Source organism: Bubalus bubalis, chromosome 1 (genome assembly GCF_019923935.1).
Source record: "Bubalus bubalis isolate 160015118507 breed Murrah chromosome 1, NDDB_SH_1, whole genome shotgun sequence".
Classification (NCBI taxonomy): Eukaryota; Metazoa; Chordata; class Mammalia; order Artiodactyla; family Bovidae; genus Bubalus; species Bubalus bubalis.
The window spans coordinates 3,230,009-3,256,267 of record NC_059157.1 but is presented as its reverse complement, the minus strand read 5'-3'; the positions used below and the strand labels follow the sequence as shown (position 1 = coordinate 3,256,267).

The following is a 26,259-nucleotide window of genomic DNA, read 5'->3' as shown; positions in this document are numbered from 1 at the left end:
CTGCTGCTGCGTCGCTTCAGTCGTGTCCGACTCTGTGCGAGCCCATAGACGGCAGCCCACCAGGCTCCCCCATCCCTGGGATTCTCCAGGCAAGAACACTGGAGTGGGTTGCTATTTCCTTCTCCTTTTCTTCTACCGTATCTAATTGCTGTGACTCCATCCAAGGTACTTTTTTAACGTCAGATACCGTATTTTCTATCTCTGCAAGTTTCATTTACATCTTGTTTTTTTGGTTGCATGGCATGTGGGATCTAGTTCCCCGACCAGGGATGGAACCCCTTTCTTAGGCACAGAATTCATTTATAATAGGTGTGAGTACCGTTCTTGCCTGCTTAATTCCATCATCTCTGTCATTTCTGGGTTAGCTTCTATGAATTAATTTTTGTACTGATTTATGGGTTCCATTTTCCTGCTTTTAAAAAACCCAGTCTTACTTTATTGGATGTACAACACTAATTAATTTTACGTTGTTGGGTGGTGGAACTTGTTGCATTCCCCTAAAGAATGTTGTACTTCGTTCTAGTATGTATTTATTTAGGCAAAGTTCAATCCTTTTGAGCTTGCTTTCAAACTTTGTTAGGCCAGGTTCAGAGCACTCTTTGGCACAAAGCTCATTTACCCTTACTGTTATGAGACCTCTTCTGAGGACTGCATGGCCTCCTGTGTATGGTGAGGTCTTCCCGCTCACGGGAGCCTTCTGTGAGCTAAGGATTACAGTCTACTGCTCTCTGGAGGCTCTCCCCCAACCTCAGGTGGCTTCTGATACTAATAAATGCACAGACTCAAATCCCTTTTCAGTCTCTGGAGCTTCCTCTCTGTGCAGCCCCTCTTCCTGGGTCTCTGCCCCGCAAGACAAGACATCTCGGTCTCCAAACCCCATCGCCGTCTCCTCCACTCAGGGGGACAGCTGGGCTCTCTCTGGATTCTCCCTCCCTGCCGTGCAGCCTCGATGCTCCTCTAGGCAGTAACTGGGAGCAGCTGTGGGCTTTACTTGGCTTGTTTCACTGACTGTCGTCTATTGTCTAGTTTTCTAGCTGTTTAAGGCAGGAGTATAAATCTGGTTTCCATTATTTCTTCATGGCCAGAAGCAGAAGTCAACTCTGACGTATTTTAAAAACATTATAAACAGCCTGGACAATAAAGGCTATCTAGTTCAGTAATTAAATTTGTTCAAACCGCATTACAAATTAGATACATTTCACTCCTACCTTAACTAGACATAACCTCTGATCTTCAGGAGTCTGCCATCCAATATGATGTTCTGACATGTTTTAAGCTGTCTTTAGACCTATGACTTGTATTTGGGCTTCTCGGTGATAAAGAATCTACTGGCCGATGCAAGAGATGCAGGTTCCAACCCTGGGTTGGGAAGATCCCCTGGAGGAGGGCATGGCAACCCTCTCCAGCATTCTGGCCTGGAGAATCCCATGCACAGAGGAGTCTGGTGGGCTACAGTCCATGGGGTTGCAAAGAGCTGGATACAACTGACCAGGCACACACACAAGAGCAAAGGAACTCAAGGGTGGCAGTAAAGATTAATAAAGGCTTGAACTTGAAATAGGCAACATTTCCTGGGGAGTTCTTCGATTGGATGGGGTTGCATGAGGGCATGCCGTTCATGCCTTATGCGTGCTGGGAATAAAGAGGCAGATTTCGGGCAGAGGATAGCACTGAATATTTGAATAATCTAATAAAGACAGGAGACTACTGCAAACTGAAGTCATTAAGTCAAGCTTGACGTACAATTCATTCTTCCTTTTAGTTTTCCTTCTAGAAAGTAGGTTCCGTCGCATGTGAAACCCCAAACGCACAGAACTAGAAGCCATTTAAAGATCTTATTCGAGAAACCAAAATGTGTTTTTGCCATCTCGCAGAGCTAGCATGGGCCCATGGGCCTTCAGTTTAATACAGTCCATACGATACGCGCCACCTTCAAGGGGTTACAGATGCAGAGCCCCCGTGTCTTCACAGTTACTCTGGAAAGGTGGGTCAGAAACACGGTCTTACAAGTGAAGACACTGACTGATCTAGTGAATGCGAGAGGGGGGCAACAGAACACGCTAGCTTTCCTGACATTGTCAGGCTCAGTGTGATCGGGTCCCTATGACCTCATATTTCATTTAACATGGCAAAGCATAACCTTCGCTGTGGTCATGGTCTGCCTGGCACTGCTGAGTCTGGTGAGGAGGTCAGCGGGAAAGATGCATGTGAAGGTATGTGACTGTGAGTCAGACTCGAGATCTTAGAGAACTCAGGCAAGAACACAGCAAAGATCAGGGCAACAGCTAAGAGCTGAACAACAGAAACATCTTACACTATGCATTAACTCCAGTGTTTTCATTGTAAATCCTGCCCCCGAGGACTTCCCTGGTGGTACAATGGATGACATCCCGCCTGCCAGTGCAGGGGACATGGGTTTGATCCCTGGTCTGGGAAGATTCCACCTGCCTCGGAGCAAGTAAGCCCGTGCACCACAGCGACTGAGCCCACACGCCCAGGGCCCGGGCTCTGCAACGAGTGCAGCTGCTGCCCGGAGGAGGCCGAGATCAGCTGCAGAGGACGTCCCATTCGGCATGATGGAAGAGAGCCCGGCACAGCTACGAGGACTCAGCGTGGCCAAAATAAATACCCAAACAAATAAAATCCAGGAAAACGCGGCCATCCATACACAGGGCAGGGACATTACGAGCATCAAAATGAGCTCACCGGGCTGTGTGCCTGACGCTGCTTCGGCAGTGGCACTTACAGGACACGGAGCTTTGCATTTAGTCTATTTTCCAAACTAGATTAGGAAAGAAGCTGCTCAGCCGCAGAAAGAGGCCCCAGCAGTAAGAAGGGAGGTCCTGGCTGAGAACAGCGCCAGCTCTGGCGTGGCGCTCCGCGCTCATCCACAGTGTCAGCGCTGACACCTGCCCCCTTTTGAGAGCTGGCGGGCCACTCCTGCCTTGGCACGCCCGAAGAACAAGAGTCACCGCTTGGCACGTGGAGCAAAATGGAATATTCCCAGGTTGTCCTTGGCCAACAGACGCTACAGGCTAAGTCATCTGGTTATAGAGAGAATAATAAATAAAGCTCTTGCAAAGTAAAAATAAATCAAAAAGATAGTTTATATTTCCTTCTTTTAAAATGTTTCCTTCCTTTTTTTTAAAAACATTTTTCTGGGTGAAAGAAAGGTTAAAAAAAGTTAAGGAGCAGCATGGGGGAGAAGATAGTCCCTTCAACAAGGGTGCTGGGAAAACTGCACAGCTGCGTGTAAAAGAACGAACCTGGAGCATCGTCTCACAGTACGTAGAGAAACAATGGGGATACAAAAATACATACAGAAACAAGTTCAATGGGGGTTTAAAGCCTAAATGTAAGGCCTGAAACCATACAACTACTAGAAGAAAACACAGGAATCCACTCTTTGACCTAAGTCTTAGCCATATTTTTTTGGATCTGTCTCCTCAAGCAAGGGAAATAAGAGGAAAAATAATCAAACGAGATCTAATTAAACTTAAAAGCGTTTGCGCAGCAAAGGAAACCATCAACAAAATGAAAAGACAGTCTACTAAATGGGAGAAGATACTTGCAAATGATATGTCTGGTAAGGGGTTAATATCTAAAATATACAAAGGGTTCACACAGTTCAATACCGGAAAAACAAACAACCCAATTAAAAAAAAAAAGAGGCAGAAGACCTAAATAGACATTTGTTTCAAAGAGGCCATACAGATAGTCAACAAGCAGATGAAAAGATGCTTGCACCATCACTCATTATCAGGGAAATAAATAGAAATCAAAACCATGAGGTATCAGCTCACACCTGTCAGAATGGCCACGATCAAAAAGACCACAAACAATAAATGTTGGCAAAGACTCGGGGAAAAGGGAACCTTAATTCACTGCTGGTGGGAATGTAAATCGGTGCAGCTACTACTGGAAACAATATGGAGATTTCTCAAAAAATTAAAAATAGAACTACCACGTGATCCAGCAACGCCACTCTTAGGTATGTATTAGAAGAAAAGGAAAACAATACTTCAAAAAGGTGCCTGCATCCCAGTGTTTATAAGAGCGTTATTTACAGTAGGCAAGACAAGGAAGCAAGCTAAGTGGCCATCCACAAACTGAAGAAGATGAGATATTTATATATACACACCATAGAATGCAGCTCAGCCATGAAAAGAATGGAATTCTGCCATCTGCAGCGACACGTATGGACCTAGAGAATACCAGAGTCAGTAGCGGAAGTCAGAAAGAGAGAAGCAGACACTGTGTGCGTTCATCGGTACATGTGGAATCTAAAAAATAAACAGATGAATATAACAAAACAGAAGCAGCCTCACAGACGTGGAGTGATTACCAGTAGAGTAGGGGGCAGACAGGAGAAGGCAAGGAGGTGAAGAGAGCCAGACCGCTATGTATGTAAGACAAGCTGTGCTGTGCTGTGCTTAGCAGCTCAGCCGTGTCTGACTCTGCGACCCCACGGACTGTAGCCCACCAGGCTCCTCTGTCCACGGAATTCTCCAGGCAAGAACACTGGAGTGGGTAGCCTTTCCCTTCTCCAGGGGATCTTCCCGACCCAGGGATGGAACCCAGGTCTCCCTCATTGCAGGTGGATTCTTTACCAGCTGAGCTACAAGGGAAGCCCAACAGATAAGCTACAAGGAGAGTCGGTACAGCACAGGAAACACCAATATTTGGTAATAACTTTAAAGGAAGTATAATTTACAAAAATCTGAATCGCTATGTTGTACATCTGAAACAAATACCGGAAATATACTATACTTCGACTGGAAAAAAAGAGAGGTAGAGCAGCAGGCAAACAATAAGGGTGAAAAAGAAAGAAAAAGAGAAGACTCAGCAGAAAAACTAGGAGACTGGAAATACAAATAAAAGAGAAGAGTCCTGCTGGAAGGTAAAGGGAGAGAGGAGAAAGGATTGCCAAAGACAGATGCACCCATTGAAGCTCCGCCCCACAGAAGCACACTGTCCCTGTGACCAGCTCGGTGGCACCTCTGGAGGACAGGGAGACCCTTCGGGCTAGAGGGAGCAGGCGAAGCAGAGCCTGGGGTGAGGTGGGCTTTGTGCAGAGGTCTCTGTTTTTAACAACAACAACAGGGGGTGACACGCAGCAGAGTCCCAGGGCTCAGGGCGGCAGGTCAGAGATGAGTAAGGAAGGGCTCCTGAAGCTCTAGCCACTCTCTTTCAGAAGACGATGTGCGTTACACTACCTTGTGGATAACCCTGGCTGTGGCTCGCTGACTTCCTCGTGACTGCTCTTCCTATCAGGACTCTGGGAAGCGGGGGGGGGGCTTGTGGGAGGGTCTTCCAAAGGCAGTGATGGACCAGCTGCTGTGGCCAGGCAGTGATGGAGCATGGCTCTCCCAGGATTGGCTGTTTCTATCTGCAGGAGGAGGAGCAAGTCCAGGGCTCCCCTCTGGAGAGGACCACTCTTCCCTCAGGTTTTCTCACAGAGCCGCTTCGTCAACAAATGCTCTGGGCACAGAGTGTTCACAGACAGTGAGGTCACAGAGGGGCCTCCCACGGCTGCCCGGGCGACGTCAGTGCTCTCAGAGGGTGGTCCTCCCTGCACACTCGGCTGAAAGGGGGACGTGACAGCCACAAGGGGACTTGGACGGGGAGAAAAGTGATCGGGTGATTGGGGGGTCCACGCCTCAGGCTGTGGGTCCTTCCGAGGCGGGTGTGTGCATGCAAGTCACCATCCCGGAGGGCGTTTCATGCTGTGCTGTGCTGAGTCGCTCAGTCGTGTCCTCCTCTGTGCGACCCCATGGCCTGTGGCCCGCCAGGCTCCTTTGCCCATGGGGTTCTCCAGGCAAGAATGTGGGAGTGGGCTGCCCCGCTCTCCTCCAGGGGATCTTCCAAACCCACGGATCAAATCTGTGTTTCCTACATAGGCAGGAGGATTCTTTACCTGATGAGCCATCACGTTTTAAAAACATATTCACTTTTAAAATTTACATAAAGTAAAATCCATAAAGCAAATCTATTTACATAAAGTAAAAATCCACTTCCCAGGTGGCTCAGTGGTAAAGAATCCGCCTGCCAACGCAGGAGATGCAGGTTTGATTCCTGGGTTTGGAAGATCCCCTGGAGGAGAGCGGGGCAACCCACTCCAGTATACTTGCCTGGAGAATCCCATGGACAGAGGAGCCTGGAGGCCTATAGTCCACGGGGACACAGAGAGTCAGACACAACTTAGCGACTAAACAGCAGCCGCAAAATCCATGCTGTGTTTTGAAAAGCAGGTACAGGTGTTTCTGACAATAAATATCATTAGAATGATTCCATCTACTGATGAGTATTAACAAACCACGGCATTATAGATATGGACAGAGTAGGGGAGGGAAGTCTGAATTACAAAAGAAATTAACCAACCAAGAAATAGAACTTGGAGTTTCAGAAGTGGAACAGAGTGAAAATCTAAGAGAATTACACAGACAATTTTCAGTTACTTAACAATCTCATCATTTCCATTAAGACATATTCTAAGTGTAGAAAAGACACCTGAAGCAAATCCCTGCCTTGGAATAACAGCGAGAACCTTTCCGTGTGTGTGGAGACCTGAAGACCACAGGATAGCTGGAAAACAGACAGGAAAAATACATCTTGTTGGAACGAAACTGCTGAGCAAAGCCTGACACAGTGATGTCTCTCCTGACACAGCTGTAAATAAACCCAGGGAGAGAATGCTGGGACATTACGAAATGTTCCCCCTGGACCTACCACAAGGGAAACTTTAATCTCTTATTATATGCCTCACTCTGCCAAAAGAGAGTCAAATGATTTGCAATAAAATAGTTATGCTCAATAAAATAATTACCACAGAAACAGAGTAAGTCATAATAAAGCGCGTGGACAGAGGTGTAGAAAAGCAGCGGGGATCATCTCAAGGGTTAATGGAGCGATTGTGCCTGAGCATTAAATTAGTGCTGAACTACCTCAGGATCAGAGTGAAAATAAAGATGTGACGACAGAAGGAAAGAGGACTCATTTAAAGAGTGAGACACTTATTACTGGCCCTAAACTTTAAAGACAAAACAAAACACCCACAGGAGAGGTTATCTAGGGCAACAGGAAAGACCTTTGACCCAAAAGATACAAGTCTTGCATAATTCTTTCCCTGTCATTTAAAACGAAACTTGCTTTACTCTGAACTGAGGGGCATTAACGAGTCCTTTTTCATCACTGCAATCTTTATCTTTAAATGATCTTAATTTAAGAAATAATTAAAGAGGACCTCCCTGGCGGTCCAGTGGTAAGGAATCCGCCTGCTAATGCAGGGGACATGGGCTGGATCCCTGGTCTGGGAAGATCCCACGTGCGGCAGAGCAACTGAGCCCGTGGGCACTGCAAGTACTGAGGCCCGTGCCCCTCAACCAGAGGGCAGCCCCTGCTTCCTGCAGCTAGAGAACACCTGAGCAGCAGCCAAGACCCGGCTCAGCCAAAAAGAAAAGTCAGTAAATAAATAAAACATTTTAAAAAAGAAATAATCAAGAAAAAGTTCATTAAAATCTAGCCTAAATGTTCTTGCTTCTTCAGAAATCCCTCAAATAAGGGAAAGACAGTCTTTGAATCACTGGCTGGACAGAGAGTCCAAGTGAAAGTCACATTTCCATGTGAGGAAAGATGGTGTCTGTTTATATTAAGGGTCTGCTTCACTTTCCAATTTCTTATTTGTGTTTTCAGAGCCTTTCACTGACGAGGATGGAACAGGAATTTCAACAGCTTTAGCCAATATTCAAAAGAACATTAGACATCAGAGATCTGAAGATAATTTAGGGGGAGAAACACACCTCAAATACAGAAAATTTACTAAAGTTTACACTGAGAAATACATTCATTAACTGATTTTAGTAGAGGAAGACTTCAGTTTGGGGAGAGTGGAGAAACGGACAAGCGCTCGTTCTGACCACTCCACCATGCACTACATGCTTCTCTAAGGAAAAAACAGATGAATGCTGATTTCTAAAAAGGAGAACCCCTGTGTGACACTCTCCAAATGTAAAATGAAGAGAATGTCCATCAGAAGTTGATATGTACAGCAGCTTTTTAATGAGACTAAGAGGATTTTATTACAGAGACAGCAATAGACTTGATAACAAAAACTGGTAGCAACTGCTGATCCACGTCTAGATTTATATTAAGGGACAAGAAAATCGGCACAGGGAGTGTTAAGGAGAAGTAGGTCAAAGCCAGGGCTAAGAGCTGAGGTCAGTGAGTCCAAATTTACACCAGATGAGACAAACTTAAAGAACAAATACACTTTGCTGAGTCCCACTGAACTGAATCTTCTCTTGTAGCTCAGACGGTAAAGCGTCTGCCTGCAATGCAGGAGACCTGGGTTCGATTCCTGGGTCGGGAAGATCCCCTGGAGAAGGAAATGGCAACCCACTGCAGTGTTCTTGCCTGGAGAATTCCACGGACAGAGGAGCCTGGCGGGCTACAGACATGGGGTCACAAAGAGTCAGACAGGACTTGGCAACTAAACCACCACCACCGTCACCACTGAACTGAAGTTTGCAGAGCCTCAAAAGGAAATTAAATACTTCTCTTTAAATGACAGTTGATTTAAGAAAAATTTAGTAAGTAAGTATTATTTTTATAAGAAAACACAATAAAGATAATTCTACCTGAAAAAAGAAAAAGCCACTCCAGATACACAATCAAGGAGTATATACATCTAGAGCCCTTTTCTTTACCCAAGGTATCCTCATCCACACTATGAAGATACACGTGGCCCGAACTGAGTTCCCCAAATGCAACTTCTGCATATAAGTCACAGGCTTCTTTGTCTAGTTACAATAACTGTGCCTTTAAATCAGCTTTCCAGAGAACTGAACAGACAAGCAAACAAAATCCTCCCACGAACAGTCATCTTTCACTTAAGAACTTTTACCAGATTGGACACAGGCTGTTTTGAACTCAGATGTGATTGTCGCTGTTGTTCAGTCGCCCAGTCGTGTCCGACTCTTTCCGACCCCATGGACTGCAGCACGCCAGGCCTCCCTGTCCCTCAGCATCTCCTGGAGTTTGCCTAAGTTCATGTTGATTGCATCGGTGATGCTGTCCAGCCATCTAATCCTCTGACGCCCTCTTCTCCTGCCCTCAAATCTTTCCCAGCATCAGGGACTTTTCCAGTGAGTCGACTGTTCACATCCGATGACCAAAATACTGCAGCTTCAGCTTCAACATCAGTCCTTCCAGTGAATATTCAGGACTGATTTCCTTTAGGACTGTCTGGTTTGGTCTCCTTGCAGTCCAAGGCACTCTCAGGAGTCTTCTCCAGCACCATGGTTTGAAAGCATCAATTCTTCGGCACTCTGCCTTCTTTATGGTCCAGCTCTCACATCCTATGGCTCCTGGGAAGACCACAGCCTTGACTGTATGCACCTCTGTTGGGCGAGTAATGTGTCTGATTCTCAACCCACTGTCTACGTTTGTCGTAGCTTTCCTGCCGAGAAGCAGTCATCTCCTGATTTCACGGCTCAGCCACCGTCTGCAGTGATTCTGAGCCCAAGAAGAGGACCTCTGTCACCGCTTCCACCACTTCCCCTTCTATTTGCCAAGAAGTGATGGGGCCGATGCCATGATCTTAGCTTTTTTAAAATATTTCATCTTAAGCCAGCTCTTTCACTCCCCTACTTCACCCTCATTAAGAGGCTCTTTAGTTCCTCTTCGTTTTCTGCCATTAGAGTGGTATCATCCGCATATCTGAGGTTGCTGATGTTTCTCCCGCCTATCTTAATTCCAGCATGTAGCTCACCCAGCCCGGCATTTCTCATGACGTGCTCAGCGTTTAGGTTAAACAAACAGGGTGACAGCAGACAGCCCTCTTTACTCTCCTCTCGATCTTGAACCAATCAGTTGTTCCATATGGGTTCTAACAGGTTGCTTCTTGACCCTCATACAGGTTTCTCAGGAGACGGGTAGGATGGTCTGGTATTCCCATCTCTCTAACAGCTCTCCACAGATTGCCACGATCCACACAAAGGCGTTAGTGCAGTCGATGAAACAGAGACAGATGTTTTTCTGAAATTCCCTTGCTTTCTCTGTAATCCAGCAAATGTTTGCAATTTGATCTCTAGTTCCTCTTCCTTTTCTAAACCCAGCTTGGACATCTGGAAGTTCTTAGTTTGCATAATATTGCAGATTAGCATGTAAGATTTTAAGTATGACCTTCCTAGCATGGGAGATGAGTATAACTGTCTGATGGCTAGCACATTCTTTGGTACCATGCTTCTTGGGAATTGGGATGAGGATTGCCCTTTTCTAGTCCTGTGGCCACTGTTGGGTCTTCCAGATTTGCTGAAATAATGAATGCAAAACCTTGACGGCATCATCCTTTAAGGATTTGAATAGTTCTGCTGGAACTTGATCACATCCACTAGCTTTACTAACAGCAGTGCTTCTTAACGCCCACTTGACTTCGCACTCCAGAATGTCTGGCTCTGGGTGACTAACCACACTATCATAGTAATCCGGTTTATTAAGATCTTTTTTTATACAGTTCTTCCATGTATTCTTTCCATCTCTTCTTGATCTCTTTAACGTCTACTAGGTCTCTACCATTTTTATCCTTCCCATCAGTCCTGGGTGTTCTTTGGAAGGAATGATGCTGAAGCTGAAACTCTAGTACTTTGGCCACCTCATGCGAAGAGTTGACTCATTGGAAAAGACTCTGATGCTGAGAGGGATTGGGGGCAGGAGGAGAAGGGGACGACAGAGGATGAGACGGCTGGATGGCATCACTGACTCGATGGACGTGGGTTTGGGTGAACTCTGGGAGTTGGTGATGGACAGGGAGGCCTGGCGTGCTGCAGTTCATGGGGTCACAAAGAGTTGGACACGACTGAGCGACTGAACTGAACTGAACTGAACAGAGGCTTAGATGTGATTAACCCTAAGTCTAAGCTAGTCATGGTATTTGGAATGTGACTCCATTGAAAAGATGCATTCTCTGCAGACGCAGAATTATACTGGACAAGGCTGAGGTCAGGGCTAGGGTTAACACACCAGCCTTATGTGACCTTTCCTTAGATAACACGTTCCTAGAGTAAATGTATCCTACGGAGGACCAGGGTGGCTGGCACTTTTGTGTATCTTTGCCCCAGAGAAGCAGGGTTATTTGTTCATACACTAGCTGGGTGCTGTTTTCTAGAGTTCTTCTTCTAAAAACCCAATGCTGACATCCAAAGCTCAATATAAAGACATCTCCTTGGACTTCCCTGGTGGCATGGTGGATAAGAATCCATGTGCCAATGCAGGGGACACGGGTTCAATCCCTGGTCTGGGAGGATCCCACAAGCCCGGGGGCTGAGAGCCTGGGCTCTGTAAGAGAGAAATCTCTGCTGTGAGAAGCCCCTCATCGCGATGAAGAGGAGCCCCATGTGCCACCACGAGAGGAAGCCCGTGCGCAGCAACCAAGGCTCAGTGCGGCCAACAAAAGGGACTGTGCGGTTAAAAAAAAAACCTCTCCGTTATACAAATTTCTCTCGTGGATCTGAATTAGAGGGTGGATGAATGCGTTTCCACTGCGGGAGCTGGTCTGCACAGAAGTCAGGGGCTGGGGTCTGGGGTGATGGAGGGGCTCTCCAGGGACGTGATGTCACCCCACAAGGGCCCGCCTGCTCTCCTGCCCGCAGGCACACGGCAGCAGGCTGCTGTCAATGGGCCCAGGCACCTCAGTGTCACAAACAATATGACTTATTTGGGGCGATGGGGGAGCTTCCCTGACAGCTCAGTTGGTAAAGAATCTGCCTGCAATGCAGGAGACTTGGGTTCGATCCCTGGGTTGGGAAGATACCCTGGAGAAGGGAAAGGCTACCCACTCCAGGATTCTTGCCTGGAGAATCCTATACAGTCCATGGGGTCACAAAGAGTCGGACACGACTGAGCGACTTTCACATCACTTTAGCTTATAGGAAAAGGCAGTGTTGCATTAGGGGGAAAAAACTCTTGCACTTTTAAGAAAAAACAAATGGGGAATTCATCATTCAAGTTTAAAAATGCTTCCCTTGCCTTCTTCATGGAATGTTCTCCAGCAGAAGGTTCTTCAAATACACCTAAAATATGGTGATTTGTTATTTTCCGCCAGGAACACACCTGTCATTGAAAGACATGTGCCTGTGGTTTAAAGGAGCGCCTATACTGCTCGGTGTTCAAAGTCCTCACTAACATGACACAAACCAGAAATTCAACACCCATAACAAGCGCTGGGCTCCAGGATCTCTTAAAGGACAAACAGACACAGGAGAAAAAGAGAAAGACGTTATTGCTGTTGGGCAGGAATAATTAGTCTTACATTTTAGAAGCATCTTCTTTTTAGAATAAGAATTCTGCATGTGCTGTTACTGACCGCCCCTTGCCCGGGTCAGATATTGACTGGAAGGTGAGTTAGAAAGGAAGAAGTTGGGACTTCCCGGGTGGCCCAGTGGGCAAGGATCTGCCTTGCGGTCCCCGGTCATGGAACTGCGACCCTGCACGCCTTGGAGGGACGGAGCCTGCAAGCCGCGACCCGAGAGCCCGCTCACCTCAAGGACAGACCCTGCAGATCAGTGAGGGTCCGAGCGCTGCGACGAGCATGCGACACGGCCAGAAAGCCAGTAAATACTGAAAGCAGCAAGCAGGGGAAGCACGGACGGCTCCCGAGCTGTGAGGGGGCCGGACGCTGGCGGGCTTCCGTGAAGTCTGCAGGCTTTCCTAACCACAATATTTTCCCAAGGTAACACAATCTCAAATACTCAAATTAAGAAGGCAACACATTAAATCACCTAATGTTTCGTCTACACACAAGTGAGTTTCTGGGCAATTAGAGGACTTTTATTACACTTTTCAGAATTATAAAATTTCCATATTAATAACAATAGGGTAGCATTAACAATTTGAAACGGGTGTCACTTAAATAGCTTATCTTCATTTCTCCTTATAAAACAAGACTTTCTTCAGTGGCCTACCTTCCACATTCGTTTCTGAAGGGCGCAACACATGCTGCACCCTTCAGAAATGAGTATTAATCCTATTTATGCACGAAAACCTGTGCTGAAGCTGACGGTTTCCTTTTTTTTTTTTAAAAAGAGTTACCATGAAAATGAATTGTAGAAAGCAGTACTATCTGAGACTACTCAGCCCGTCTAAAAACATACTTGCTAACCTGTAAAGATACCCCAACCCCAATATAAAGGTACATTTTGAATCTAGATTAGGTGAGGGATACATTAGGGTTCATTATAATCATTTTCTCTATTTTTCTGAATGTGAAAAACCCACTTGCACTCCTTTCCTTGATAAAGCAGAGTCTCCAGGGTGCCCAGTCTAAACATTTACCAATGTTTCCTATGAGTGCTTAGAAGGATTGGGTCTTCACTCCTGTAAAATTTCCACAGTTCATTAAAAAAGCCTGCTAATCAGGCTAACCTTCTTAACTGCACTGAAATGATGAGACTTTGACTGGACACGCTGTCCAAGGACACACCAATCAGACTCCTTACAGAGGATGAGGGGACGACCTCATAATGGTCGAGAAGAGAGCGGATTGGACTGCCCCCCCGGGTCCGCCCCCCACTTTAGGAACGTGGAGAGCAGCTCCTCCTGGTCAGAGAAGGAAGCGGAAGCCAGAGAAGCAGCCGATGCCAAACGTAAGGATGTGTTCTCCTCGCTACCACCGGCAGCAGCTTCCCCGACCACCCTTTGCTTACGTTGAGAAGGTGAAACTTCACTGGCGCATTCTAAGTTCAGCTCTTCCCATGTGTCAATAAATATGATAAAGCCTAGTTTTTGCCATTTTAAAAGAACCAGACCTACTAAGGCAATGGATTTAACTAGGAAAGCAACAAAGCTTTGGAAGGTTAGGATTTTTGGACAATGATCTATCAAAAAATAATAAACAGCCAATGTTCTTTTTAACCTAGGCACTTTGGCTGTTTAGGAAAGACAGCAAAGAGATGGTTGTGTTAGAGAAACACTAACTTACACCAAGGAGAAACACTCAAGGTTAGCACACTGTGCCTTCACCTCTCACCTACACGCTGAAGCCCCCAGGCCTTTCCTGCCAACTCTGTCTCAAAGACGAATCCTTTTCATTTGTTTCTCTGCACGGCAATCCGAAGTCTAAACCCATGGTTAGGTAATTTAAACTCTCCTTTATCATCCCGTATTTCCTGGAAAGTCATTCTTGGACAAGATGCTACAGCCTGCTGGATCTTTCAGTTTCATTGTTAAATACCAAAATACCTTGTAAAACAACTATAAAGCCTGCCTTTCTACAGAATGACAAAGTAGGGCAACAATCTGTCACATTTATAAATATATAGATCAAGGTGAATATCTCAGAATTGTTATTTTCTGTTTTTTTAAGCCTAATTTATGATGGTATAGAATAATTTCTGTGAAACTTCCTTAATTCACACAACTGAAATATTAATTTTCTTTAATGATGCACAGACCCCGATTTTATTCATCCTTCTCAATGAAGCCTCAGTTTTTCTACAGCCTCCACACCCTACACGGCATGTTTCCAATCTGATCTGAGTAAGCCTATGGGCGCCATGGGAGCAGGGTCCCCAGGAGGCATCAGCGACTCCTGAGCCAGAACCGAGGCCCTGCACACAGTACATTTTGTGGACTTTATTTACTCTCCTGGTATTTAAAATACCAGGTAGACTGATTTAACTACATACAACTACAGCTTTGTTTTTCTTGTATAAGGTGTCCGAAAAGATTAATGATTGCAAATTATAGACTATATCCATATTTGGAAGTCCTGATTAGAATGACTTTTGGAATTCAGCAGGTAACATTCTCAAAGGGAAGCCAAATTTTCACAAAGAAAATAGCTTGAAGTTAGCGTATGTTGTACCATCTCTGTCTACTTTTTAAGTTTCTCGCTTGAATAAAAAGTCAAAGGCATCAGAAGAAATCTGATGTCTACACAGCCATCTGTAATGTCTGTTTTAGAAAAATCAACGTTTCTTCTTGGCATTCCTGCTAAAATAGCCTGCTTTGAAAATAGGCAGGTTATCACTTTTGCAGTTTTCTCTAAATTTCAGTGAAATAAATTATTCTCTGCCAGTTCTCAAGTGCAGGAGTAGAAAGGCTTGTGTTGCTGTCGTAAGCAATGGAAGCCTCTTAAATTCCATTTATGTAGCTTTCATCAGTCTAACAGCTCACCACCTTAGTGTAAATAATGACACAAACATCTCTGTGTTAAAATAATTAATCCTGTCTCCACCACTCAGCAGTCACTAGCAACTAAAATTTTTAAATATTTAATAGCAACACAATTTACTATGCAACCATAACCAGGTCAAAGACAAGCAATTAATAACGATCAAAGTTAAGATATCTGAGACAACTGGTGGATAAGGATTGTATTTGTTGTTTACATTGAACAGTCTGTAAGAGATGTGAAACCAAGCGCAGTGGTGCTGGGGAAGAGGGGCGTTGGAACACCGTGGCCAGGCCATGGGGAGAGGTTCCTTCCTCCACTGAATCCGTCTGCAAGGACCAGAGCTCCTACCAACGACACTGCGCTGCGTGCACCCTCGGCTTCCTTGCTGTGTTAAGACAGAGGGTTAATTCGCTGCTGTTCTTAGATCTACTTGTTCTAATGAAGATCTGCATAAATCAAAGACTGGGAGTAATCAACCCCAGATTCTTATTTGGGAGGTGATGGAGGGAGGGGGCGAGTGTGATTTTTGTGGGTGCACTCAGAGCACCTTCTGGCCTGGCCGGGGCAGCTCTGCCTGCTTGAGAAGTGGAGGTCGAGGACCTCATGGCTGTTTATGGATGCGGGGCCCTGCTGTCCAGGCTGTCCACAGGCAGCCTGTGGTCTGAAGCAGGTAACCGCAGATGAGATAAAGGGTGCATTTGCAAAGAACTCAGTATGGATCTTTAAAAGGAAAGCATGTATAGAAAATTCATAATTGCCATTTCATTTTCTTATGCCTAAAAATTTCTGGCAACAATTCCTCAATATCAAATACTCTGTTTTCCAACTTCTGATTATCTCCTAAGAGCTATGTCTTGGGGGGAATTTTTTTCACAATGCAGCATCAAAATCACATTATGAATCAAATAACTTCATCAGAGGACAAGAATCTCATGACATCTCCTGAGGCAGGCACTATCATTAAACCTGTTTTACAGACAAGAAGACTGAGGCAGAGAGGAGTCAGTAATCTGATGCTCACAGTCAGAATCACGGAGAGAGCTTAGCAGCTAAGCAGAAATTTAGAGCAACAAAAGGCCTGGATGGTTCTATTAAGAACATGCAACAGAGACAGAGGCTTAGGTACAAATGAACTCAGAGTGTGGAACAAAAAAGTTTATAACCACCAAGCTGTCTTTCCAAAATTTCCCAGATTATGAAATGCCAGTATCTCCCATTTCAGCACTTAGGGAAAAACAACAGCAACGACGGAAGAATCAAACAAGTTCATAACCCTTTCAAAAGCCACAGGAGCGCAGTAGAAAGGAGAACTGAGATTAGTAAAGCGATGCCAGATGATACGAAGATTCATGAAAAAGAGATGAATATTTCTGGACACTACTCTGTGAATAAAGCCTCTGGGACAGGAAACTGCTGACCTTTTTTTATTTCATAATTGTCAGTATCCTCAGGATAGTTCGTTTTGTGTGAGGGAAAGCACCCATTATTAATAGTTATAGGCCTGAAGACCATTACGCACGCAGATTTTAAATAACAGATTTTATATAAAGGATATGCTAAAACAGCTAAGTGTTTGAAAAAAGCCACAAAACAGCAAAAACAAACTTTAAAAGATGAAATTAAGTAGAAGAGAGCTTAAATGTTACATATGCTTGACAGAGTGTTTACAAATAGGAGCGTTCCATGAAAAAATGGAGATGTGTTTACAAGTGTAAACTTCAGCGACTCCTGGATGAAACCGTGCTCACTGTGCAGGACCGCCGTCAGGGGAGCCGGGAGGCTGCTGCTGACCTTTGTTTTTATGAAAAAACATTTATTTATTTATTTCGGCTGCACTGGGTCTTGGTTGCAGCATGAGGGATCTTTAGTGGCAGCAGGAGGAGCCGGTTCCTCAGTCAGGGATGGAAACCGAGCCCCCAACATGCGAGCGCGGAGTCTCGGCCCCTGGACCGCCAGGGCAGTCCCTGCTGCGGAGCTTCGGGCTTCCCAGCCTCTATCGCTCCGGCTCTCTGTCCTGGCAGCGGTCGCGGCCACCCGCCGGCGGCCAGCCCTGCCTGGGCAAGCAGGCGCCGCGTCGGGCCCAGGGGCCCCCTGCCAAGCGTGGCCAGCCCACGGAGGCCCGCAGGGAGACCCCCCACCACGGCCCGGGGACCGAGCGCTCGGGGCACCCTCTACGGCCTGCGCGCTGTCCGACACCGCCCTCCGAGCGATGCTTCCCAAGAGATGAGAGGGTCTCAGCACTCCTATCACACAGCGTTACAGTTTATGGACGGAGGAATTCAGGACTAGGCTTTCTTCAGGTGAAAAATCCCAACGTGTCAGTTGCCCAGGAGGTGGTGTGCGAGAGAGTCTTCAATTCTACCTTCTCTCGGTTAAATGCAGCCTCCTGGGCTCGGATCGCATCTAATGTTTGTACATCTGGAGTCCTAAATACTCTGGGAAATAACATCAAAAGCAACCCGTTACTGTTTATAATGGGTTTTCACATACATCATCTCCTTTTAAACTCACAGGAATCCTGTGATTTAGGTACAGCTGAGGATAATCTCTGTTTTATACAAGAAATGGAGGCTGAGCAAAGTTAAATGGCTGGTACAAGGTCACACCGGTAATAAACAGTGGAGCTGGTTTTGAAATCTGTATTTGCTGACTCTATCAAGCAAGACAGGGTGTGTAGCCTTACCCTGAAACATTTGCTTTGAATGGGCCAAATTCTTGGAAGAGATAAATATAAATTAAGAGAAAAGTATGAAAAAAGATGACACCCTCGCCCCAGTTCATGTAGGAACAAGAATGATAGCCCTCACAAAGTTGGTTAAACCTGTGTCTTTATTGCAAAACCTACTTCTGAGCTGACAGCATTTCTGGTGTGAAAACAGCTGCAGGGATTCAGTGCAGGAAAGTCGTCATTCATGTCCTGTTAAACCTACACTTGTGATCACATGAAAACAGGCCAGACCCAAGTTCAACATAAATCTGGAGAAAAAAATTGACAGAGAACGGAGGGAAGGGTACCAGAAAACAATGTGAAATAAACCCACCGAACAAAACAATGGACATTTTGACTTGTTTTGGGTGACTTTTTTTTTAAGACTCTAGAAGTGTGAACATAAATATACATATAATGATGTACCAATTAGAAATCTTTTTTATGTGTTAAAGGATGAATATTTAGTTTGTTACCATGTACTTTACAGATAAGATTCTACTATGATACCAGGTAAGCCATCTCTAGTTGGTGAAACTTAAGGAACATTGTTAGCTTTAGGCTTTTTCTTAATATTCATAGCATGATCTTCAAAATCTGTTTATGTGATTTTGTTTTCATCAAGGATGATTTTTATAAATGCTTTTTTTTTCTTCCTGTGGAATGTATCTGTAATTTCCTGTGACACAGAAAAAGGAAACTAATTTATGGAACAGAAACCTTTCGACTGCCGAGAGAAGGCTGTTCTGGAACGCAGGAGGACAGTCAGGGTGATGGGTCCATTTCCATTAACGTGGTTCCCACTAGGGTAAGGCTGTCTCTTAGCACCAAGTGTCCTAAGTGTGACCTGATGCCTTATTCTGTGTATATTCCATGTATAAGAAATTTACCTTGTGGTCAAAACTGCCTCATAGATAGTAGAGTCTCAAAAATTTATTTTTCTTTCTTTCCCTGAGATATAATTGACACACAAAACTGAGTTTAAGGTGTACAGCATAATAACTTGACACCAAAAGTTTCTTGAATAAGTGACTTACCTCTCAAAATAAATTTTTTCTCTAAAAAACACTGCCCTCCAAGTATCAGCAAACGCCAGAATTACTTTCTGGGTAGTGGGGAGGCAGATTGTAGTCCTGTGGTGCAACATTTCCCAAAGGAAATACCAAACACAAGAAAAGTGTTTTGATGACACAACCTCCGAATGAGGTTACACACCATCATATCAACAAATGGGACTGAAACAGGAATAGTGAGACTGAAAGAACAAAGTGTATGCTCAGTTTTAAATTAGTGCATCACGGTTGAACTACACAATCTGGCATTTGGTATAAATTAACTAAAAAACATTTTATAATCTTGCACAATTATATTTTCGTTTCTTGGTGTTAAGAGAATTGATTTGTTAGATATAGTTGACACATACCACAATTTAACTAACTGTTTTTAAATGTCTTCATTAAAAATAATTTTTTACTACTGAAAAACAACAAACATACAAAGATGGAAAAGATGACAATTTCTACACGCTTTATTAACCAGCCCGGGTCCTAAGAGAGACCCTAGTTCCCACTTGCCATTTCTCTCTTGTCTGAAATTTCCTGAACTTGGAAGAGGGAATCCCAAAAAGTATTAAGACTATTAATTAAACACTGAAAGAAGAACTTCTCACTGAGAACATCGATGAAAACCCCAATGAAAAACCTTTGGACTTCTATTATTTTCCCCCCAAATCCCCAGATACATAAACTATTGTCAGTTGGCTTGTCTTTGACCTAGAAGCAGCTGGTCAGAGCCGTGCACTCACACACCCAGGAAGACCCGGAAGGAGACCCTAACCCTAAGCACACCAGCAGGCCCGGGGCATGGCCACGGCCCTGCTCTCGGGCCCTGGGAGGCAGCGTTGCCCTGCGGCCTTGCCTGGCGTTTCCTAGCTCAGGAGCTTTTCGGCTCTTAACGGCTCGGCTCGTAAGGACGCACGGTTATGAAAATGCCAAATGGTGACCTCTCTGTGGTGCTGCCTGAGGGGTTGTCAGATTTTAATAGTCCTCATCTCTTAAATGAGCATCTTCTGGTGGGCATCTAATTAAAGACTGCCAAGTCAATTCAGTCGTGTCCGACTCTGTGCAACTCCATGGACTGCAGCCTACCAGGCTTCTCCGTCCATGGGATTCTCCAGGCAAGAACACTGGAGTGGGTTGCCATTTCCTTCTCCAAATTAAAGATTAGGCTATTCAATTTGAATTCCTATTTATGATTTGGCAGCAGAATGTAAGGCATTCTTTAAATGCACTTCCCCATATAAAATGATTTTTCATTCACTCTGATTACACACTGTGCTTTCTCCTTTTTGGCAAATAATGGGTTTTAAAAAGACTAATGACTGGACTACATTGAAAAAGAAAAGAGTTACAAATGATGGAAATTTAAAATCAATAATAATAAAAGTAACCGTGCCAGTGGTGGTCCTGGTGGTAAACAGCGGACCGAGGGCTGACGCTGCAGCCTGGCGCGGCTCCAGCCCTCCGCCGCTGGGAATCTTACCGGGGTTGCAGTCTGTCAGGAGGGAGCAGATGGACAGGAGCACTTTAGAGATGGTGAGGGCCGGGCTCCAGTTGTCCTTCAGGATGTCCAGGCAGATCACGCCTTGGCTGTTGATGTTACAGTGATAGATTCTGGTGCGGAAGGTGACCTAGAAGAAAACACACAGCTGCCGTAAACAGCCACGCCGCTGATCTACTTTCATCTTTAAAAAGTTTTGTTGGGAGTACAGTTAACTTATAAGGTTGTGTTGGTTTCAGGGGTACAGTCAAGTCATTCAGTTACACATACACATACATTCATTCTCTTTCAGATTCTTTACTCATATAGGTTATCACAGAATATTGAGTTCCCTGTGCTATACAGTAGATCCTTGTTGGTGATCTACTTTATATATAGTAGTGTGTGTATGTTAATTTCAATCTCCTAATTTATCCTTCCCCCTCACCCCCAATCCACTTTGGTGGCCATAAGTTTGTTTTTTATGTCTGTAAGTCTATTTCTGTTTTGTAAGTAAGTTCATTTGTACAACTTTTTCTAGATTCTACCTATAAGTGATATCATCTGATATGTCTCTGACTTACTTCATTTAATATGATAATCTCTACATCCATCTATATAGCTGCATGTGGCATTATTTCATTCTTTTATATGGCTGAAAAATATTCCATTGTGTGTGTGTGTGAGTGTGTATATATATTTAAAAACCACATCTTCTTTATCTCTTCCTCTGGGCATTTTGACAAAGGAAATGGCAACCTGTTCCATTATTCTTGCCTGGAAAATTCCATGGACAGAGGAGTCTGGTGGGCTGTAGTCCGTGGGGTTGCAAACAGTTGGACACAACTGAGCACGTACACACACACACACATACTGGACACTGAGGTTGCTTCCATGTCTGGGTTATTGTAAACAGTGCTGCTATGAACACTGGGGGGCATGAATGTCTTCATATTACGGTTTTCTCCAGATACACACTCAGGAGTGGGATCCCTCTTTAAGAACCTCGCTGCATTCTCCATAGCGGTTGTGTCGAGCTGCATTGCCACCAACAGTGTAGGAGGGCTCCTTTTCTCCACATCCTCTCCAGCATCTATTGCTTGGAGACTACTTGATGATGGCCATCCTGACTTATAGACACACCTTTTATTAGACAAAATAATCCAAGGGTCATTGGCTGGATCCTGAAGAACGCAAGGGAATTCCAGAAAAATATCTATTTCTGCTTCACTGACTACTCTAAAGATTCTGACTGTGTGGATAACAACAAACTGTGGAAAATTTTTAAACAGATGGGAATACCAGACCATTTCAACTGTCTTCTGAGAAACATGTATGCAGGTCAAGAAGCAACAATTAGAACCAGATATGGGACAACTGACTGGTTCAAAATTGGGAAAGAAGTATGACAAGGCTGTATATCATCACCCTGCTTATTTAACTTATATGCAGCATATGTCATGCAAAATGCCAGGCTGGATGATTCACAAGCTGGAATCACAATTGGCAGGAGAAATATCAATAACCTCAGATATGTAGATGACACCACTCTAAAAGCAGAGGAACTAAAGAGCCTCTTGACGAGGATGAAAGAGAAGGGTGAAAAAGTTGGCTTAAAACTCAACATTCAAAAAACTAACTCATGGCATTCCGTCCCATCACTTTATGGCAAGTAGATCGAGAAACAATGGAAACAGTGAGAGACTTTGTTTTCTTGGGCTCCAAAATCACTGCAGATGGTGACTGCAGCCATGAAATTCAAAGACACTTGCTCTTTGGAAGGAAACTTGAAACCAACCTAGACAGTGTATTAAAAGTAATGTATGGATATGAGAGGACCATAAAGAAGGCTGAATGCCAAAGAATTGATGCTTTTGAACTGTGGTGTTGGAGAAGACTCTTGAGAGTCCCTTGGACTGCAAGGAGACCAAACCAGTTAGTCCTAAAGGAAATCGACCCTGAATATATATTGGAAGGACTGATGCTGAAGCTGAAGCTCCAATACTTTGGTCACCTGATGCTTAGGGCCAATTCACTGGAAAAGACCTTGATGCCGGGAAAGATTAAAAGGCAAAAGGAGAAGAGGGTGACAGGATGAGATGGTTAGTTAGCATCACTGACTCAATGATTATGAATCTGAGCAACTCTGTGAGACGGTGGAGGACAAAGGAGCCTGGTGTGCTGCAGTCCACGGGGTCACAAAGAGGCAGACACGACTGAGCGACTGAACAACAACAAACACTTAATTGTTCCTTTGGCACACAAGAAGAATCAATAAACAAAATCTTTATTTCAGAACTTGTCATTCTGGGCACAGAGGACTAAACTCTAGTGGCAAGGTCATGACATTCTGCTTCTGATGAATTCTAATCATTTAACGAAAGTCTAATCATTTAACGAATGTTCTGGGGATTGAGTTTACTCTTGGTGCAACTGCAGGAATGCTTTTAAGGCGAAAACTGACTCAAGGCTCTAAAAAAAGTTCAAAGAAGGAAATGTTCAAAAGTAAAAACTTCAAAGGAAACTTTTCTTAGATTCCAATTATTTGAAGGATTTTGTACATTTAGAAAACTTTAAAAAAAAAAACATGGCAATACTACAAAAAGGAAACGAATATTATTCTACGTTACAATTTAAAAACATGAACTAGAGCACATATGTAAATAATGCAATTAGTTTATGGAGAACCTATACCAGTTACAATATACAGACGTTTTCCTCCTTAAATTCTGTATTTTGAATGTACTATTACTGCAGCCTATCTATAATAGCTAGATTACCGCTGTACTTTGCTTAGGCATAATTTTGAAACATGCTTAGAAACATTTTTAAAGAACTTCAGTTGGAAAACTTATCAGTTTTATAACTGATAGAATTCTGTTTTATAAAAGTCTTATGTAAGCAACAATGAGATTTTAATGCTATTTATTAACATCGTATTAATAAATGGTCTCAAATTTATAAGCTGAAATATTAAAAAAAAATCTTGGTGTTCTCAAGACCAGTCCTTCTGGTACCCTAAGTTCAAAGTGACTCTGAGCCAAGAAATACACACTGCAGGTCTTCATAGGTGCTATCACTCCAGCAGAGCTTCCAGGGTCCAAAACATCAGATATGCTGAATCCTTACGATGTCAAGGTCAGAAAGGACACATCCAGGCTTCTGCAACTGTTCAACATGACGCCTTTCTCAGGCTACATGAGCTTTCCTCGTGGGAAATGCCTGCTCTGTTAGCAAAACCCCAGACCAGATAACCTGGCCATCCCCCCACCCCCTACACATCCCAAACACCCAGAAATGCTGAAGAAAAAAATACATTCCTCAATATAGTTTTATAACTATAATGTTTATAACTAACATTCCTTAAAATGCAAGTATGAAGTTACATGGGGCATCCCCAGATGCTGAAACTGAAACCCGAAAATCACAGCAGGCACACGAGCCTGCGGTATAGCTGTCTGGGGTGGGGCTTGGGTTTGATGCCCTCATGGAGGAAGGAGACGGAACCTTAGGTCTGTACATGATGAGGATTTGGAATTGAGCTGCTTAGTTGTTCAGTTGTGTCCAACTCTTTCCAACCCCATAGACTGTAGCCCTCCAGGCTCCTCTGTCCATGGGATTCTCCAGGCAAGGACACTGAAATGGGTTGCGATTCCCTTCTCCAGGGGATCTTCCCGACCTAGGAATCAAACCTTGGCCTCCTATACTGCAGGCAGATTCTTTACCGTCTGAGCCACGAGCCCTATATAAATTATGACACCTGAGCAGCCAGCCTTTTAGCAAACGTCTGAACTTGAAAAGGTAACGCCTTATGGGAGAGAGCGAGCTAAGACACGTGCTGGGGGAAACCCTGGGGGTGGAATTATCGGCACCGAAACTGGAAGAAAAGTGTCTCCCTTGAGAATGCTAAATTCAGAGCACACAGGCTATGCAAACACTAACTAAAAAGGAGCTTAAATGACTCTATTACTATCAGATCAAATATATCATTAAGGCAAGCCATACAAATATATATTTAGGGCAAAAATGAAAAGAGAACAACTGCATTATGATGAAATGAATAATTCATCAGGAAGATGGGACAATTCTGAATGTGCTCTACCTAACAACACAGCTGCTTCTGCTGCTGCTAAGTCGCTTCAGTCATGTCCGACTCTGTGCGACCCCATAGACAGCAGCCCACCAGGCTCCCCCATCCCTGGGATTCTCCAGGCAAGAACACTGGAGTGGGTTGCTATTTCCTTCTCCAAAGCAAGAAAGTGAAAAGTGAAAGTGAAGTCGCTCAGTCATGTCTGACTCTTTGAGACCCCATGGACTGCAGCCTACTAGGCTCCTCCGTCCATGGTATTTTCCAGGCAAGAGTACTGGAGTGGGGTGCCATTGCCTTCTCCATAACAACACAGAGAAAAATATAAAAAGCAAAAGTTGGCAGAATTATACAGAGAAAATGATGCATCTACAGTCACAGAGGGACATTTTCACTGAAGTAGATTTGGTCAACAAGACCAAAACCTAGGAAGGATCCTGAAAATATGAAAAACCAAATTTAAAAAAATCAAGGGACTGAATGAAGATGAAATTCCATTCTCAGCAAATCATCACAGGAAAGTGTTTAACATCATTAGCAACTAAGGAAATGCAACTGAAAGGCTCAGGGAGGCGGCAGTACACCCTGCGGATGGTAAAGCAGAGCAGCAGTCAGTTCAGTTCAGTCGCTCAGTCGTGTCCGACTCTTTGCGACCCCATGAATCGCAGCACGCCAGGCCTCCCTGTCCATCACCATCTCCCGGAGTTCACTCAAATTCATGTCCATCGAGTCGGTGATGCCATCCAGCCATCTCATCCTCTGTCGTCCCCTTCTCCTCCTGCCCCCAATCCCTCCCAGCATCAGAGTCTTTTCCAATGAGTCAACTCTTCGCATGAGGTGGCCAAAGTACTGGAGTTTCAGCTTTAGCATCATTCCTTCCAAAGAATCCCAGGACTGATCTCCTTTAGAATGGACTGGTTGGATCTCCTTGCAGTCCAAGGGACTCTCAAGAGTCTTCTCCAACACCACAGTTCAAAAGCATCAATTCTTTGGTGCTCAGCTTTCTTCATAGTCCAACTCCTGCATCCATACATGACCACTGGAAAAACCATAGCCTTGACTAGACGGACCTTTGTTGGCAATGTCTCTGCTTTTCAATATGCTATCTAGGTTGGTCATAACTTTCCTTCCAAGGAGTAAGCGTCTTTTAATTTCATGGATGCAATCACCATCTGCAGTGATATTGGAGCCCAGAAAAATAAAGTCTGACACTGTTTGCACTGTTTCCCCATCTATTTCCCATGAAGTGATGGGACCAGATGCCATGATCTTAGTTTTCTGAATGTTGAGCTTTAAGCCAACTTTTTCACGATCCTCTTTCACTTTCATCAAGAGGCTTTTCAGTTCCTCTTCACTTTCTGCCATAAGGGTGGTGTCATCTGCATATCTGAGGTTATTGATATTTCTCCCGGCAATAATCTTGATTCCAGCTTGTGCTTCTTCCAGCCCAGTGTTTCTCATGATGTACTCTGCATATAAGTTAAATAAACAGGGTGACAATATACAGCCTTGACGAACCCCTTTTCCTATTTGGAACCAGTCTGTTGTTCCATGTCCAGTTCTAACTGTTGCTTCCTGACCTGCATACAAATTTCTCAAGAGGCAGGTCAGGTGGTCTGGTGTTCCCATCTCTTGAAGAATTTTCCACAGTTTATTGTGATCCACACACTCAAAGGTTTTGGCATAGTTAATAAAGCAGAAATAGATGTTTTTCTGGAACTCTCTTGCTTTTTCCATGATCCAGTGGATGTTGGC

General features: G+C 44.3%; 1 protein-coding gene across 2 annotated transcripts in view; it reads right to left on the bottom strand.

Annotated features, from left to right (window-relative positions):
* Window positions 1–26,259, bottom strand: part of LOC102395814 (ubiquitin-conjugating enzyme E2 E2) — a 380,425-nt gene that overhangs the window by 32,772 nt on the left and 321,394 nt on the right. For both annotated transcript variants that reach the window (XM_044948698.2, XM_025271924.3), the window contains one exon: window positions 20,421–20,568. In XM_044948698.2, coding sequence (XP_044804633.1) covers window positions 20,421–20,568 — 148 coding nt within the window. The remainder of the gene's footprint in view (window positions 1–20,420; window positions 20,569–26,259) is intronic.